Genomic DNA, 17665 nt, shown 5'->3' with positions numbered 1-17665 from the left:
AGTAATATCTGTTGTCCACAGTTTCTTTATACTGTGAAAACTTCTCCTGCAGTTCATTAAAGACATGCTGATACATATGTTGATAAATCTGTAGCGTCTGATTTGAGAAGTCAAGTCAAAGCACAGTGACATTATGTATGGCTGTCCTCTATGTTTACCCTCATTAAATTACATGCAAATGACACCAGGCTACTATAAGATAAGATAAGATAAGATAAGATAAGATAAGATAAGATAAGATACACCTTTGCTGATCGATTGAAATTGATATTTATAGAATGACTTATCTGTTTATGCGAGAAACACTGGATAACAGGGGTCCCTATACATGAGCAAGTCAGCTTCCAGTGCGGAACAGTGACTATGAACCAGGGTTCTTGAACCACCAGTGCACAAGACAATTTTATAACCCCCCTATATGTTTAGAATATATTGTTACAGCTAGCTCGCAAATTAACTGTTTTCTCCATGTTGATACTCCCCCAGATTTTCCCTTAGAAATGGTATCATTGTCTCAAATTTAACAAAGTTGGCTGCACAACTTGTCACCATGAACAGGTTTGCGCACACCAACAGCACAGACAGCGCTGTGCACACAGATTTTTGGGAGCTTGTGCTCAAGCAAAAAACAGGGCAACTCCCTAATAATTACTAATAAAAAAGCTACATACAGTAGCACATCTTTTAGTTATATTTATTTAGGCTAATTCTTTCAATAACCTTACAGTCATGCAGAAAAGGACACGAACTCATCTGAACATAGGTGGGGACACTTATCAAGTGTGGGACTGGGGGGGGTCAGCAAACCAGCCAGCAAGAAGCAAAAAGCCTTGCACAGTTTCTTCCAAACAAACCATGTAAGTTGAGTAATGCTGTTGCATGGAGATAATGTTAGTTAAATGATGACTAATTAATAGATGCCACTATATCAAGTTAAGATAGTTAACAAGAATACTAATGTTATTGTTACCTATGTTAAATTGCTTGCTAGCTAGTTTCATGCTAGGAATAAACCCACTCTTCCTTAATAAGAACTTGTGCTCACTATTGCTTTGCAAATATTGTTTTTAATCTTAATTGCCACAATAGAAAGAGCAGGGTCAGGGAGGAGACAGTGGACCAGAGGCCAGCAAGGATGATCATGCAGGGTCTTCACAGGTGAGAAGAGAATATGACTGGCTGAGAAAAGTATCTAGGGCATAAAAGTGACTTTGCGATTAATTTCCACAGCTATGCTACCACTACTATTCTTAATTCTATTTATAAATTTCGCTTTGCACATTTATTATCTATATTATTGCAAAAGATAGAAAAGGGACAGGGAGAAACCAGGCAGGTATTTGGCACTTAATTATCTGGCTACTTACCCTGTAGATGCTTGAGGGTCATTCTGTGTCAACTCAACCAGAGTTTGGCAGCTAAAATTTTAGATTTTGATAGTATATAATTTTAAAGAACTAAAGTCGGTCCCCTGGTGCTGTACTGTGGCTGTTTGTGGTTATGTGGTTCTTTAGCCGCTAAGGAGAGGTGCAATTGAATGAGACAGGATGATAAATCACTCAATAGACCTCTATACAATTTGTCCCCCTCACTTCTGAAATGATGGCTACGCCCCTGTTCAGATGTTTTTAAAAGTGGTTGAATTTCACAGCAGTTACAAACAATGCTGAGGCTTAAGGCAAACATTATCATTATCATTAGCCCCTTTTACATCGCCAGATTTTTCGCTAATGTTGGGCCGTTTTGCCGGCAAGTTGTGAGCATGGTGAAGGATGGGCCAACTTACGAGAGAATCATGGAAGGACTGACTTGCCGCAGCTTCCCTCCAACGTCACTGTTTATGTCACATGCTGAGCTACACGTTTTGTTACTTGCTCACGTCCCCCATTGCCCCGAAAAAGGCACATTCTGTATGAACAAAAGTAGTTAGGCTCCCCGATTTTGTTTTTATACTGCCAATGCTGAAAGAAGACTGATTGGGCTTTCCTGCAAATTTGCATAATGTCTGTTTAAAAAGGGCTATAACCTGGCTGTCCATGAAGGCAGGTCACAGGGAGACGTGGATGCTGCTCTGGAGGGCGCTCGATTTGTGTGTGTTAACTGTGAAATTGAAGAGGGAGGGGCAGGGGCTTCTGCAGTCTCGCAGAATTAAAACTCAAATACAACATGCTTTTGATTGAGAATGGATGTCGTGGGCCATACTTAAAAACTAAAATAAAAAATTAGAAAAAGAAATAGAAAAATACATATCTTGCAAAAAGGGCACCTATCCAGTCAGAGGCCAAAAGGGCGGATGCTTGAGCACCACCTGGGTTCTATCTGTGCACATGCTTGAGCACAGATTTATCACAGAGCATCTGACACTAAAATGTCTCTTTATATACACTTAAAGTCTCAGTAAAATGAAATCAACAAAGCTATCAATGTGTAGCATCTCCGTATTGACAAAGTGTAAACATTTATATTTTTGTGTGTGATATACGCAGCTAACTGATGATAGCTCAAGTGGGTTGTCCACAGTCTGGTTTTATACATCTGAAGAACCTCTATAATAATAAACTGCTTGGCAACTAGACCAGGCTTCTAATTGAGACAGGCCTTTATTTGTCAAAATATGTAACCACTCCGGGCTAGTCAAAGGAACTGGGTGTTTAAATCAGACTGGGTTTTTAATGGAGGTTTTGCAGTAATTCACTCTATGATTTCAAAACTTAAGTTCTATTATCTTTGAAGCTGCATTGATATTATTGACTTTCTTTTCAATTACTGTGCTGCTGTTAGAGATTATGTCTGGCCTCCACCATATAACAGTTTATCTGATGCAGTGGGTAGTGTTAAATGCCTTTGCATAAGTTTTGTCCACGTCTGTTAAGTACTTTGACAAGCCAGTACACTGTTCACTCCATGCGTCATCAGAGGTCAGGTCTTTCTTTGTTAAGGTCAGTTATGTCATTCATATGTGTTTTTAATTTACCTCTTTTAAGGCCAACTTTAGTTAATGTTGCTTTGCATTTTGTCATTTATTGGCTAAATAAAAGTCCACATTTTTAAATCCAACAACTGTGTCCTGTGTCTTGCTGCTTGGTTCATTTTGTGACTCTATGAAAGTGTAAAAAACAACAACAACCACTGAACATTATTGGCATCTTAGAAGTAAAATTAGGGCGTATTATTGTAGATTGTACAGGTTTATCTAATAAAGTGACCACTGAGTATTCATGTACAAAGAAAAAGTTCTTCCAACATGACAGGGACATCATACAGATGTTCATTCTTACTAATTAAAGTATATCCCAACTAGAGGACTATGGTGTTAATGGGAGCTTGTGTTTACCCATAACCCCCAGGGCCAGAGAGCCACTAGGTTCAACTCACCCGTATCCACCAGAAAGACTCCGTAGTTATTATGTAGGTCAGAGCTGTCTGGACAGTTCTGTATACCTTTTAGATACACTTCATTGGCTTCAGCAAAGCGTTTCTGTGGAAGAATGCAGATGAAATGAATACAGGATTGAAACAGGAACACACAAGACAAGGTTTCAGGAAGCTGCAGTGTGTACAGCTGAACAGGCTTCTCTAATGTTTTAGTATTGCTGTCTGCAGTGTGATTCATCATCTACAGCTACAGCTAATATGATTCCGGAGTTGTTATGAGTTACAGTACACCTCCAGTGTGGTACAGACATATGTGTGTGAGTGTGTGTGAGAGAGACAGAGGGAGTGTTCTCCTTGTGTTTATGGGATGTGTCACCTGCTCAGCATAGAGTGATGCCAGACTGGAATAAGCATCAGCAAAATGTGGCCCAAAGTGGATAGAGTCCTTCAGCAGAGTCTCAGCCTCTTTCTCCTTCCCTTGGGACCTGGAACACAGCACCAGTATCATCTTCAACATCATACTCACCATTATCATCGTCATCATTATCATCATCATCATCATCATCATTAGCAAGAGCAGCAGCTGCAATATTATCATATTCTCACCATCACCATCATCATCATCATTATCATCACCAGCTGCAATATTATCATATTCTCACCATCACCATCATCATCATCATCATCATCATCATCACCAGCTGCAATATTATCATATTCTCACCATCACCATCATCATCATCATCATCATCACCAGCTGCAATATTATCATTCTCATCATCATCATCATCATCATCATTTGCAGGAGCAGCAGCTGCAATATTATCACACTCTCATCATCATCACCATTATCACCATCACCATCACCACCATCATCATCATCATCACCACCACCACCAGCAGTAGCAGCAGCTTAAGTATTATCACCATCACCAATCCCAGAAACTCTCAATCTGAAGATATAGTTTCTCTGGATGGCATTGCTCTGGCCTCTAACACTACTGTAAGAAACCTCGGAGTAATATTTGATCAATATTTGTCTTTTAACTCCCATTTTAAACAAAGTTTACAGAGAGCTTTCTTTTATCTGCGTAATCTTGCAAAAAATTAGGCCTATCCTGTCCCAAAAAGATGCCGAAAAATTGGTCCACGTTTTTGTTACCTCTAGGCTGGATTACTGTAATTCCCTATTGTCAAGTAGCTCTAATAAGTCTTTGAAAACTCTTAAGTCTCTTACAAAGCTCTAAATGGTCAGGCTTAGAGAGCTCATAGAGCCATATTATCCCACTGAGAATGCAGGGTTACTCCTGGTTACTAAAGTCTCCAAAAGTAGAAAAGGAGCCAGAGCCTTCAGCTATCAGGCTCCTCTTCTGTGGAATCATTCTCCTGTTTCGGTTGGGAGGCAGACACTGTCTCCACATTTAAGACTAGACTTAAGACTTTCCTTTGTGATAAAGCTTATAGTTAGGGCTGGCTCAGGCTTGCCTTGGACCAGCCCCTAGTTAGGCTGACATAGGCCTAGTCTGCCAGGGGACCTCCTATAATACACCAAGCCCCTTCTCTCTCTCTCCTTAGCATGTCACTAACTTGGCTTCTTCTCTGGAGCCTTTGTGCTCCACTGTCTCGCAAGTTAACTTGTATCGCAGCTACGCCTGGATGGTGTGTGGTGGTTGTGCCGCTGCCGTGGTCCTGCCTGATGCCTCCTATGCTGCTGTTATTATATTATTAGTCATACTTCTACTGTTAGTATACACATATGACTATTGTCACATACATATACTATCATATATTAATATATACTTACAACATATTGTGCCACAATTACTGTTGTTATTATTATTATTATATTATTACTTAAATTGCATCTCTCTCTCTGGCTCTGTCTCTCTTTATGTATCATTTTGTCACGTCTATTGCACGTCTGTCTGTCCTGGAAGAGGGATTCCTCCTCAGTTGCTCTTCCTAAGGTTTCTACCAATTTTTTCCCTGTTAAAGGTATTTTGAGGGAGTTTTTCCTTATCCACTGTGAGGGTCCAAAGAACAGAGGGATGTCGTATGCTGTAAAGCCCTGTGAGGCAAATTGTGATTTGTGATATTGCGCTTTATAAATAAGGTTGATTGAGCTGTCACTGTCACCAGCAGTAGCAGCAGCTTCAGTATCATCATCATCATCATCACCACCACCACCAGCAGTAGCAGTAGCTGTAATATGTTCATACTCTCATCATCATCATCCTCATCATCATCAGCACCAGCACCAGCAATAGTGGCAGCAGCTGCAATATTATTATACTCTCATCATCATCATCATCAACATTATCATAATCATCACCAGCAGTAGCAGCTGCTGCAATATCATCGTACTCTTATCATCATCATCATCATCATCATTATCATCATCATCATCATCACCAGCAGTAGAAGCAGCAATATTACCAAACTAATTAACATCATCATTGTCATCATCATCATCAGTATCACTGTCATCATCATCAATATGATCACTGTTATCATCCTCATCTGTGCAGTCAATATCATTGCTATCATCCCCATAAGCAGCAGCAAGAGCTATATTATTATGCTCATAGTCATCTTTGTCACAATCATCATAACAAGTATTAGTAGCAGCAAAATGATACTTTCAATTAAAGCCACAGCTACATGCTTGTAGTTCTTCATTTCATGTATATACAGTTATACTTACGGAATTTATTCAAGTCTACAAAAGAAACAGCACATCACAGGCATATAGACAAACAGACAAACACAGACAGACAGACGCACACACGCACGCACGCACGCACGCACGCACGCACACACACACACACACACACACACACACACACACACAAGCACACATACACACTATGAGGGGTGAAATGTATCAGCGAACAAACACACACTGCATTCACTGCGTACTTGATACGTGTACATTACGTCTGCAACCATCACCGTGTACTTGCTTCACGTGCACTGCGCGTGCATTCACCGTGTACTTGTTACACATGCAATGCGCATGCAATGCCTGCACACCCTTAGACGTGTGGTTATTAGACGTGCGTGCGTAGACACGTCATGTGATCGCAGGGGGGTCAAAAGTGTCAGCTCGAAGCAACAACGCGTCGTGTTACGGACGTGTGACACACACATATATATAGGCTATATATATATATATATATACTGTATATGTACACACACACACACACACACACACACATATATATATATATATATATATATATATATGTATGTATGTATGTATGTGTATATATACAGTACAGGCCAAAAGTTTGGACACACCTTCTCATTCAATGCGTTTTCTTTATTTTCATGACTATTTACATTGTAGATTCTCACTGAAGGCATCAAAACTATGAATGAACACATGTGGAGTTATGTAGTTAACAAAAAAAGGTGAAATAACTGAAAACATGTTTTATATTCTAGTTTCTTCAAAATAGCCACCCTTTGCTCTGATTACTGCTTTGCACACTCTTGGCATTCTCTCGATGAGCTTCAAGAGGTAGTCACCTGAAATGGTTTTCCAACAGTCTTGAAGGAGTTCCCAGAGGTGTTTAGCACTTGTTGGCCCCTTTGCCTTCACTCTGCGGTCCAGCTCACCCCAAACCATCTCGACTGGGTTCAGGTCCGGTGACTGTGGAGGCCAGGTCATCTGCCGCAGCACTCCATCACTCTCCTTCTTGGTCAAATAGCCCTTACACAGCCTGGAGGTGTGTTTGGGGTCATTGTCCTGTTGAAAAATAAATGATGGTCCAACTAAACGCAAACCAGATGGGATGGCATGTCGCTGCAGGATGCTGTGGTAGCCATGCTGGTTCAGTGTGCCTTCAATTTTGAATAAATCCCCAACAGTGTCACCAGCAAAACACCCCCACACCATCACACCTCCTCCTCCATGCTTCACAGTGGGAACCAGGCATGTGGAATCCATCCGTTCACCTTTTCTGCGTCTCACAAAGACACGGCGGTTGGAACCAAAGATCTCAAATTTGGACTCATCAGACCAAAGCACAGATTTCCACTGGTCTAATGTCCATTCCTTGTGTTTCTTGGCCCAAACAAATCTCTTCTGCTTGTTGCCTCTCCTTAGCAGTGGTTTCCTAGCAGCTATTTGACCATGAAGGCCTGATTCGCGCAGTCTCCTCTTAACAGTTGTTCTACAGATGGGTCTGCTGCTAGAACTCTGTGTGGCATTCATCTGGTCTCTGATCTGAGCTGCTGTTAACTTGCGATTTCTGAGGCTGGTGACTCGGATGAACTTATCCTCAGAAGCAGAGGTGACTCTTGGTCTTCCTTTCCTGGCTCGGTCCTCATGTGTGCCAGTTTCGTTGTAGCGCTTGATGGTTTTTGCGACTCCACTTGGGGACACATTTAAAGTTTTCACAATTTTCCGGACTGACTGACCTTCATTTCTTAAAGTAATGATGGCCACTCGTTTTTCTTTAGTTAGCTGATTGGTTCTTGCCATAATATGAATTTTAACAGTTGTCCAATAGGGCTGTGGGCTGTGTATTAACCTGACTTCTGCACAACACAACTGATGGTCCCAACCCCATTGATAAAGCAAGAAATTCCACTAATTAACCCTGATAAGGCACACCTGTGAAGTGGAAACCATTTCAGGTGACTACCTCTTGAAGCTCATGGAGAGAATGCCAAGAGTGTGCAAAGCAGTAATCAGAGCAAAGGGTGGCTATTTTGAAGAAACTAGAATATAAAACATGTTTTCAGTTATTTCACCTTTTTTTGTTAAGTACATAACTCCACATGTGTTCATTCATAGTTTTGATGCCTTCAGTGAGAATCTACAATGTAAATAGTCATGAAAATAAAGAAAACGCATTGAATGAGAAGGTGTGTCCAAACTTTTGGCCTGTACTGTGCATATATATATATATATATATATATGTGAGTGTGTGTGTTACACTGTATTCTAATTCTAATTAATCAATATTCTGTCTCAAATTATTTATTTAACTGATAATTAGCCGTGTAATAAGCGGGATAATGTATAATGAGCCGGTGAATACTGGGAAAACAAATCCCTTCAGGGGAATAGAACTTCTCCGCTATTCCCCTGTCGGGACAGCCTGCTGCAGGCTGCTGCAGGGATTTCAGTACCACGGACAGCGCGCGTACAAAGACTTGACAAGCGTCTCCTTTAAATGTGTTTGCTGCTAGAGAAACTATACATAATAAATGAAGACAGTGACATTTTCAATAAAAAACGAGTTGAACGTTCATTTCAAGCTTTTGTAGTACAACGAATTTCAGAATTGTGCGAGTGACGGAGAGCGAGCGGCAGTGCTTGATGCAGGAAACTCTACGGACTTGAAAATCAATTTCGGAGTGGGGGGGTTTCGGAATGGAGGGCTGTGCATTGTGCACGCACAGCCCTTCACCACCTGGATCCTAAAAGAAACACCTGTTTTATTACATAATCATGCTTCCGTGTTGCGCCATTCAAATAACAAGAATTGCGGTTTAATACTCTTAATTATAACAGCCAGCTTATTGAAAAATGTCGGGTTTAAATCAGGCTCGGGCCCATAATTACAGTTAATTGGACGGCCCGGTCCCGGACATAATGTGCACGGGCTCGGGCCAAGTCGGGCTGGATTTTTTTGGGCCCAATCTAAGCTCTATTAGCCGCTCTTGTGGAAAGGGGGTCAGTTCCGGGGAACCCACATCCACTCGTTTCCCCTGAGCCGCCTCAAGAACTGCCTGCTCTTGCCCTGCAGCTACGCGAGTCCCTCCTGATCATAACGCCGCTCCACCTCTGAGCGCAGCCTCTGTATGTAGTCAGGCAGGCTGAATCAAAAGCATAGATCTGTGCATTAATGATATGAAAGAGATAAATGTAAGTCAGACAAATTGAGTTTAAATTCAGATTCTTTTAATTTTTTTTTAAGCTTTTTTAGGCTGATGGGGTGCGGGGGGGTGAATCCGTGTATCATTCGTTCATTCGTTTTTCAAAATAAAACCAAATATGAAAAAACAAAATAATGACTTGTTTTTTCAGTATTTGTTTCCAGAACCAAAATGAAAAAATGGATAATGACTCGTTTTCCGATAATGGATAACGGGCCGGATTCGGGCCTTTCATGCACTTTCAATATTTTCATCTCTCCGGAAGCCAAGTTTTTTTCTTTTGCAAGCACTGCTTTCTTCAGCCGTGGTTCGCTTTTGCTTGGTCAAATCAGCCGCACGTTTTTTTCTAGTGCGCGAATCTACCAACACTTACGGTAATCGTAATGAAACGGCTCTGAAGAGCTGCTGGCAGTGACTATGGGTCAGACTGCAGAGGGAAAGTTGAAGGATATTTTGCCGAACTTTGACGTAGAATAAAAAACGTATTTTCCATAAGTAGTCCATGATTCATATACCGCTGAACTTAGTACTTCCTAGACTACGTGCATGCATAATATGAAGTACTTTTACTGTGTACTTTTTGAGTAATCCTTTGTCAAAATCCTTAACAGATCACAAGATCAAGGATATTTTGCCGAACTTTGACATAGAATAAAACACTTATTTTCCATAAGTAGTCCAAGATTCATATACCGCTGAACTTAGTACTCCCTAGACTACGTGCATGCATAATATGAAGTACTTTTACTGTGTACTTTTCGAGTAATCCTGTGTCAAAATCCTTAACAGAGGATACGATTAAGGATATTTCACCCAACTTTGATGTGGAATAAAAAACTTATTTTCCATAAGTAGTCCAAGATTCATATACGGCTGAACTAAGGACTTCCTAGACTACGTGCATGCATAATATGAAGTACTTTTACTGTGCAGGTGCGGCCGCACCCCCTGCACCCCTAGTTCCGACGTCTATGCCGCGATGTACTGCCCACATCGCGATATGCGCAATGTGGGCAGCCGGGTCCAGCCACAGCTGCTACTGCTGCCAAGTACTAATGGCTGCTAGCCCCGTCCGTTGGAAAGAGTGTGGGATATAGCTACCACTACTCGAAATGGTAGAGGGGGACTAAATCTTTTAAGATTTAAGGATGTTTGAAAAGCTGTTTCCATAAACAGTCAAATTCACAAAAGGGCAAAATGAGAAAAAAATGTAAACATACAGATGTAGGTTTGCAGTATTTAGGATCCAATTCAATAATAGGCTATATATTCACAATTAGGCTGTTGTAGCCTATATATTATCTTAGTTAAATATTTTTAAACCACAGCCAGACATCGAGGGTGGTCAGGAGCTCTGATTTGTGAGGATAAAATAAAGATTAAAAAAAAATCATGTGTGTGTATGTGCAGGCGTAGGCTATGTCTGCAGCGACTTGATTCATTTATTCATTCCACTCTTGCGAAGCACACATACACACGCCTGTCTGCACGTGTAAACTATGGAGACAGACAGTTTGCCAAAGTAATTTGACGCGTTCAAGTGTTAATGATGTGTACATGCACTATGTGTGTACGAGATTCAATCGCACACGCAGGTGTAGTGTATGTGTAGCATTTGTAACGCGCTGTGCACGCGTACTGATAAGACGTGTGAGCGCGTCGTGTGAGTGGAGCACACAACGCATGCGCGTCATGTAGCGGGCGTGCGTGTAACACTCGTGTCTCCATAGTAACCCTATGTAAAATGTAGGCGTGCGCTAACGCGATTTGATTTGATCTGATGTGTCCTAAGTAGGCGCAAGTGACGCACTGTAGTGTGGTTGGGTGTAACGTTTGACCCCTCATATACACACACACACACACACACACACACACACACACGCAAACACACAAACACACACATAAAGCTGTGGTGTACTTGCAGCAGGGCATAGATGGCTCAGTTGGTGGGTTTGTTCTCACAGCTCCACTGATAAAACAGAGATGGTAAAGGAGCTGAAACATAACAATTGACTTTATTTCACCGTCTATTATTGATGTCATTTTCCTTTAGAGCCAACAGAGCTCAGGGAAGTCCTCACTGTTTGACCACCAAACAAAAGAGCTTGTCAGATTACAATGGCGCTGTCAGGAGTTGAGGTAATTGATGTCTTCCATTTAGGGAGCATACTAAGTTATTATTTTTTCTGGTCCTCCAGACTCAAACTCCAGTATGACTATGTCACTTCATGTTCTGCTGACCATTCATTTTTATCTCCGTACTGAGGCTATATTTCAACATATCTGACTTCAGGGTTCTGCATTATTAGTGCAATAAATCATGGCCATGAAAGTTTAATAATGGTTTCTTGATTAAAAAACTATGTGGGTGGCAATCTCCCATTTAATCATGAACCTGAAATCATCCACAACAATAATAATGTCAGTCAATCAATTTATCACTTGAAATCACACAAGATACAATTTGTAATCCCATCTGATCCTTGAATTTAAGGAAGAGGAGAAGGATGCAAAAAGGAAGAGAAGGAAGACAAATGTGAATTAAAAACAGTTTCCATGATGAGCAGCAAAATGAAATATAACCAGTGTGCATTGCCTAGTGCCCCATAGTGGACACAGGCAATGGTACAAAATTTGCAGTAGGTTATTTCCAGAGCCATGGTTTTCCAAGCAAGAAATACCATCTAACTCCTGTGTACAGTGTCTGACTTTCACTGGAACGCACAGCCCAGTTGAACGGCATCCTGTCAGTGCCCATGATGTGTGCGAAGGTGCGAAAGCCCGTTCATCACTGCTTGTAGCTTTAATTTATCATAGTTTTTCTTGAAAAATGTTTTTCCAAATTCCAGTGAGATGGTACATCACAGACATACCCGATTAGCACCAATGATTTAAAGTTGTAACCAAATGCTGCACAACAAATATGAACCAAGTTGAGCCTGATTGTGGCACTACAACTGAGCCATAATATTGATATAGGCCTAATCAAATATTCAGTCCCAAAAACGCTGTTTCTACAGTACTAGCTAAATTATCTGAAATTAACCATCATCCTTGCTTTTTCTTAACATAGATCATCTAGGTGCAGTGTCATTACTAGTTCAGCTTTACTAGATATTAGATATATTCAGTAGATTTATCTTTTCACGACCCTATTTTACAACTCTATTTTACAAGCCGCAAACCAACCTACCGTCCTAAAAACGCCATTTCTAGCGTATTAGCTAAAATTTATTAATTAGCCGACATCTTTACTTTTTCTTAACATAGTTCATCTAGGTGCATTGTAATAACTAGTTCGGCTTTACTAGATATTAGATATATTGGGTAGATATATCTTTTTACAACCCTATTTAGAACCCTACTTTGCAAATCTGAAGAACTACAACTACAGTACAGGCCAAAAGTTTGGACACACCTTCTCATTCAATGCTTTTTCTTTATTTTCATGACTATTTACATTGTAGATTCTCACTGAAGGCATCAAAACTATGAATGAACACATGTGGAGTTATGTACTTAACAAAAAAAGGTGAAATAACTGAAAACATGTTTTGTATTCTAGTTTCTTCAAAATAGCCACCCTTTGCTCTGATTACTGCTTTGCACATCTCTCGATGAGCTTCAAGAGGTAGTCACCTGAAATGGTTTTCCAACAGTCTTGAAGGAGTTCCCAGAGGTGTTGAGCACTTGTTGGCCCCTTTGCCTTCACTCTGCGGTCCAGCTCACCCCAAACCATCTCGATTGGGTTCAGGTCCGGTGACTGTGGAGGCCAGGTCATCTGCCGCAGCACTCCATCACTCTCCTTCTTGGTCAAATAGCCCTTACACAGCCTGGAGGTGTGTTTGGGGTCATTGTCCTGTTGAAAAATAAATGATGGTCCAACTAAACGCAAACCGGATGGGATGGCATGTCGCTGCAGGATGCTGTGGTAGCCATGCTGGTTCAGTGTGCCTTCAATTTTGAATAAATCCCCAACAGTGTCACCAGCAAAACACCCCCACACCATCACACCTCCTCCTCCATGCTTCACAGTGGGAACCAGGCATGTGGAATCCATCCGTTCACCTTTTCTGCGCCTCACAAAGACACGGCGGTTGGAACCAAAGATCTCAAATTTGGACTCATCAGACCAAAGCACAGATTTCCACTGGTCTAATGTCCATTCCTTGTGTTTCTTGGCCCAAACAAATCTCTTCTGCTTGTTGCCTCTCCTTAGCAGTGGTTTCCTAGCAGCTATTTGACCATGAAGGCCTGATTCGCGCAGTCTCCTCTTAACAGTTGTTCTACAGATGGGTCTGCTGCTAGAACTCTGTGTGGCATTCATCTGGTCTCTGATCTGAGCTGCTGTTAACTTGCGATTTCTGAGGCTGGTGACTCGGATGAACTTATCCTCAGAAGCAGAGGTGACTCTTGGTCTTCCTTTCCTGGCTCGGTCCTCATGTGTGCCAGTTTCGTTGTAGCGCTTGATGGTTTTTGCGACTCCACTTCGGGACACATTTAAAGTTTTTGCAATTTTCCGGACTGACTGACCTTCATTTCTTAAAGTAATGATGGCCACTCGTTTTTCTTTAGTTAGCTGATTGGTTCTTGCCATAATATGAATTTTAACAGTTGTCCAATAGGGCTGTGGGCTGTGTATTAACCTGACTTCTGCACAACACAACTGATGGTCCCAACCCCATTGATAAAGCAAGAAATTCCACTAATTAACCCTGATAAGGCACACCTGTGAAGTGGAAACCATTTCAGGTGACTACCTCTTGAAGCTCATGGAGAGAATGCCAAGAGTGTGCAAAGCAGTAATCAGAGCAAAGGGTGGCTATTTTGAAGAAACTAGAATATAAAACATGTTTTCAGTTATTTCACCTTTTTTTGTTAAGTACATAACTCCACATGTGTTCATTCATAGTTTTGATGCCTTCAGTGAGAATCTACAATGTAAATAGTCATGAAAATAAAGAAAATGCATTGAATGAGAAGGTGTGTCCAAACTTTTGGCCTGTACTGTATGTTACTGATATGTATCAAGCTGCATGGTGTGGTCCCAGGGAACTGTAGTTTTTAAAAAATATAAGTGTTTTTCCCAGATTTGGAAGTTGTAAATACTGAATTGAGAGTACACTGTGGACTTTAAGGGGACGGTAAACACACTTGTGTAATCAGTTCTCTGGCGCTGGCTTGGGGTCTGGAGGGTGGCTGGGTTGCTGCGGCAGCCGCCTCCCCATGCTGACGGCTCCATGTGATGGTGTTTCCTCTCTGGTTCTTCTGTGCTCAGCCTTATTTTTTTCTTCTTATTCATTTATTTATTAGTGGCGTTTGGATTTGGTTACGGCAGACGGATGGCAATCTGAAATGGAATGAAGCCCACACACGGCAGACAGTAGCTATAAAACAGTGGTGGAACGCGCCCCATCTGCCCACAGGACAATCTCTTAAAGCCCTACGCTGTCGTAAGCTGGCAAAATACATTTATTTTATATTATGGCCTTGACATTAACCTGTCATATTGTTGAGTTATCAAGGACACTTCAGTGTTTTTGTGTGTATACAGGAATGTTAAAGATGTCATTGGGGAAAACAAGGTTGATGTGACGTCATTGAATCAGGGAATCCGTGTGTCCGCCACAGGAAAGGATCCTAATTGACTTTACATTGGCATTGCGAGGCGTCGGTGGCTTAATGGTAGAGCAGGCGCCCCATGTACAAGACTGTTGCCACAGCGGCCCGGTTTCGACTCCAGCCTGTGGCCCTTTGCTGCATGTCACTCCCTCTCTCTCTCTCCCCCTTTCACACTTGTCTGTCCTATCAAATAAAGGCTAAAAAAAAATGCCCAAAAAAATACCTTTACATTGGCATTGGCATTCAAACAATCTATAGAGGACATTACAAATGCAATCAACAGGAGTGGCATAACACAAATCAGACATTTTTTTCGGTATGGCTGGCTTGGACCCAGAACAGCCACTTCCAGCTCTATTTTAATAGTTATTTTTCTTTGCGCTGCTGAATTTTTTGTTACATCAATTCTTTACAGGCACCATTAGGTGATGTGGATTGTATAAAGAGTTTTGAGATCACAAAACAATGTGAAGCAAGCAACTGCATGCATGGCCAGGCTTTTGTATTGAGTGCTGCGTGTGCTGTCAATGTCAATGTCAATGTCTGTTCTCCAATAGCATTTTACTTGGTGCTTGGTGTGTCAGAGCGTTGTGTGTGTGTGTGTGTGTGTGTGTGTGTGTGTGTGTTTCTTACTTGAGGAGGTTTCCCAGGTTAAACAGCGCTCGGTTGTGCTGAGGGTTGATGTCCAATGCCTTCCTGTAGTAGTGCTCAGCCTCCTCTGGGTTGCGAGTCAGAGTGCCTAAATTGTTCATAGCGCTGGCATGGCGGGGGTATAACCTGAAGGGGAGACAGCACAGGAAAGAGTTGAATTAAATTTACTAATAACATTTTCTGTGAAATGTATACACAAAAAAATTTAACCTAGGAAAGTTAAACCTGAACATCAGAAGTTGGGAACACAACACCTTTTCAGTTTGATCAATCAATCAATCACTCACTCACTCACTCACTCACTCACTCACTCACTCAATCAATCAATCAATCAATCAATCAATCAATCAATCAATCAATCAATCAATCAACCAACCAACCAACCAACCAACCAACCAACCAACCAATCAATTTTATTTATAAAGCCCAATATCACAAATCACAATTTGCCTCACAGGGCTTTAGAGCATATGACATCCCTCTGTCCTTATGACCCTCGCAGCAGATAAGGAAAAACTCCCCAAAAAAACCCTTTAATGAGGGGAAAAAACAGTAGAAATATGGCAAGCTTGTTAGCAAACAGTTAGTAGGGTTTTTTTTAGATTTACATCACTTTTAGATCACTTTGTGGTCCCTACAGTTCCTTCTCTCAGTTTTGCCCACCCCCTCTCAGCTCCCTTGTCCAAATTCAGAATTCAGAAGCCAGCGGGGTTGTTTACCGTTTGCAGAGCCGAGAGGCTGCATGTAGGCTGCGTGAAATGTTAAAGGATTTTCCACCTAAGTTATTACATGTATTTGAGTTATCTACAAGTTTACTGTACTGTTTGTCATCTACTCGCTTTCAAATGTCCGCCACGGACATTTACACAATGTCACGGATAAACATGGGTAAATGCATGAAAAAAAAAAAGTCATCTCATATCATCTCTGATAATGGTTTATTCATTTAAAAACACACTGTGCACGTTTAGCACACTATTTCATGTAGTTTTTATCTACTGGAGTGTCGCGTAGGGGAGCGTAGCGCGACAAAAATAGAAGAGCCGCATAAAATAGAGAGTTGTCACGTGACAGACGGGGGTTGTCGCGCTGCTCCCGTTGCCGGTGGAGCCGCTGTAATTGATTAACAGGGGGGCGACCTCTTGACAAGCTGCTACGGGACTTGCGCTGCAGACGTGTCGCGGTGGAGCCTGGCCGGTACGGTCCCTCGCTGCCTCCTGCGTGCCTCGCTCTCAAATGACTGTGCATACTTGTTGTAGGACTTGTGATATGCAAACTTTGCCTCAGAGTTTGCACTGCACCTCATTTTCGTTTATTTTGTCAAAGCTTTTTGATGACTGTAGTAGTCTCTGCATGTTTCTCCTGTTTGTAGTAGAGCATCAAACTAGCTGGTAGCCCATCTCACACCACTGTAGCAATCCTATACTGCCCTCATGCGGTTAGGAGCTGAATTGCGTGTCAAATAAAGGGGGGAAATAAGACGGCGAATAGTAATAGTTGCATTAAAAAATCGATTTTTCAAAATAAAACGACTATTCGAAAATTCGAAAATCGTGACCCATCCCTAATTCCAATCAGTTCATTCTTGAGTACAAGTGGACATTTATGTCAAATTTTGAATATTCTCTCAAGGCCTTCGCAAAATGAGATGCATGCAAGGTCACAATGACCTTGACCTTTGACCACCAAATTCTAATCAGTTCACCCTATTCTCAAAGTGGACATTTGTGCCTAATTTGAATAATAATATATATATATGTACATATGGATATAAAAGTAAGGCACTAAATTGAATTACTGTACACACAAGACTATTTACAATACACAGTATAATAAAGATATGGGATTATTGCACAGGGTATGTAAATTGCGCAGTGCAGCCTTATCTCAAAGTGGATGTTGGTGCTTATTTTGAAGAAATTCCTTCAAGGTGGCCTTGAGATATTGTGTTCACGAGAATGAGAGGGATGCAAGGTCATGATGACCTTGACCTTAACCACCAAATTCAAATCAGTTTATCTTTGAGTCCAAATGTTTGTGCCAAATTTGAAAAAAAAAAATCCCTCAAGGCATTCTTGAGATATCAAATTCACAAGAATGAGACAGGTAAGGTCAGAGTGACCTT

The 17665-nt window shown here is 41.3% G+C and overlaps 1 protein-coding gene across 1 annotated transcript in view; it reads right to left on the bottom strand.

Moving 5' to 3' along the window:
• The window catches only part of tmtc1 (transmembrane O-mannosyltransferase targeting cadherins 1), a 301187-nt gene that overhangs the window by 44126 nt on the left and 239396 nt on the right, over positions 1-17665 (bottom strand). Inside the window, exons 11-13 of the mRNA XM_049567069.1 lie at positions 15523-15666; positions 3752-3860; positions 3376-3478 (exon numbers count right to left, since the gene is read on the bottom strand). Coding sequence (XP_049423026.1) covers positions 3376-3478; positions 3752-3860; positions 15523-15666 — 356 coding nt within the window. The remainder of the gene's footprint in view (positions 1-3375; positions 3479-3751; positions 3861-15522; positions 15667-17665) is intronic.

Source organism: Epinephelus fuscoguttatus, linkage group LG22 (genome assembly GCF_011397635.1).
Source record: "Epinephelus fuscoguttatus linkage group LG22, E.fuscoguttatus.final_Chr_v1".
Classification (NCBI taxonomy): domain Eukaryota; kingdom Metazoa; phylum Chordata; class Actinopteri; order Perciformes; family Serranidae; genus Epinephelus; species Epinephelus fuscoguttatus.
Note: the sequence above shows the minus strand (reverse complement) of the source record. Positions and strands in the feature narration are given on the sequence as shown.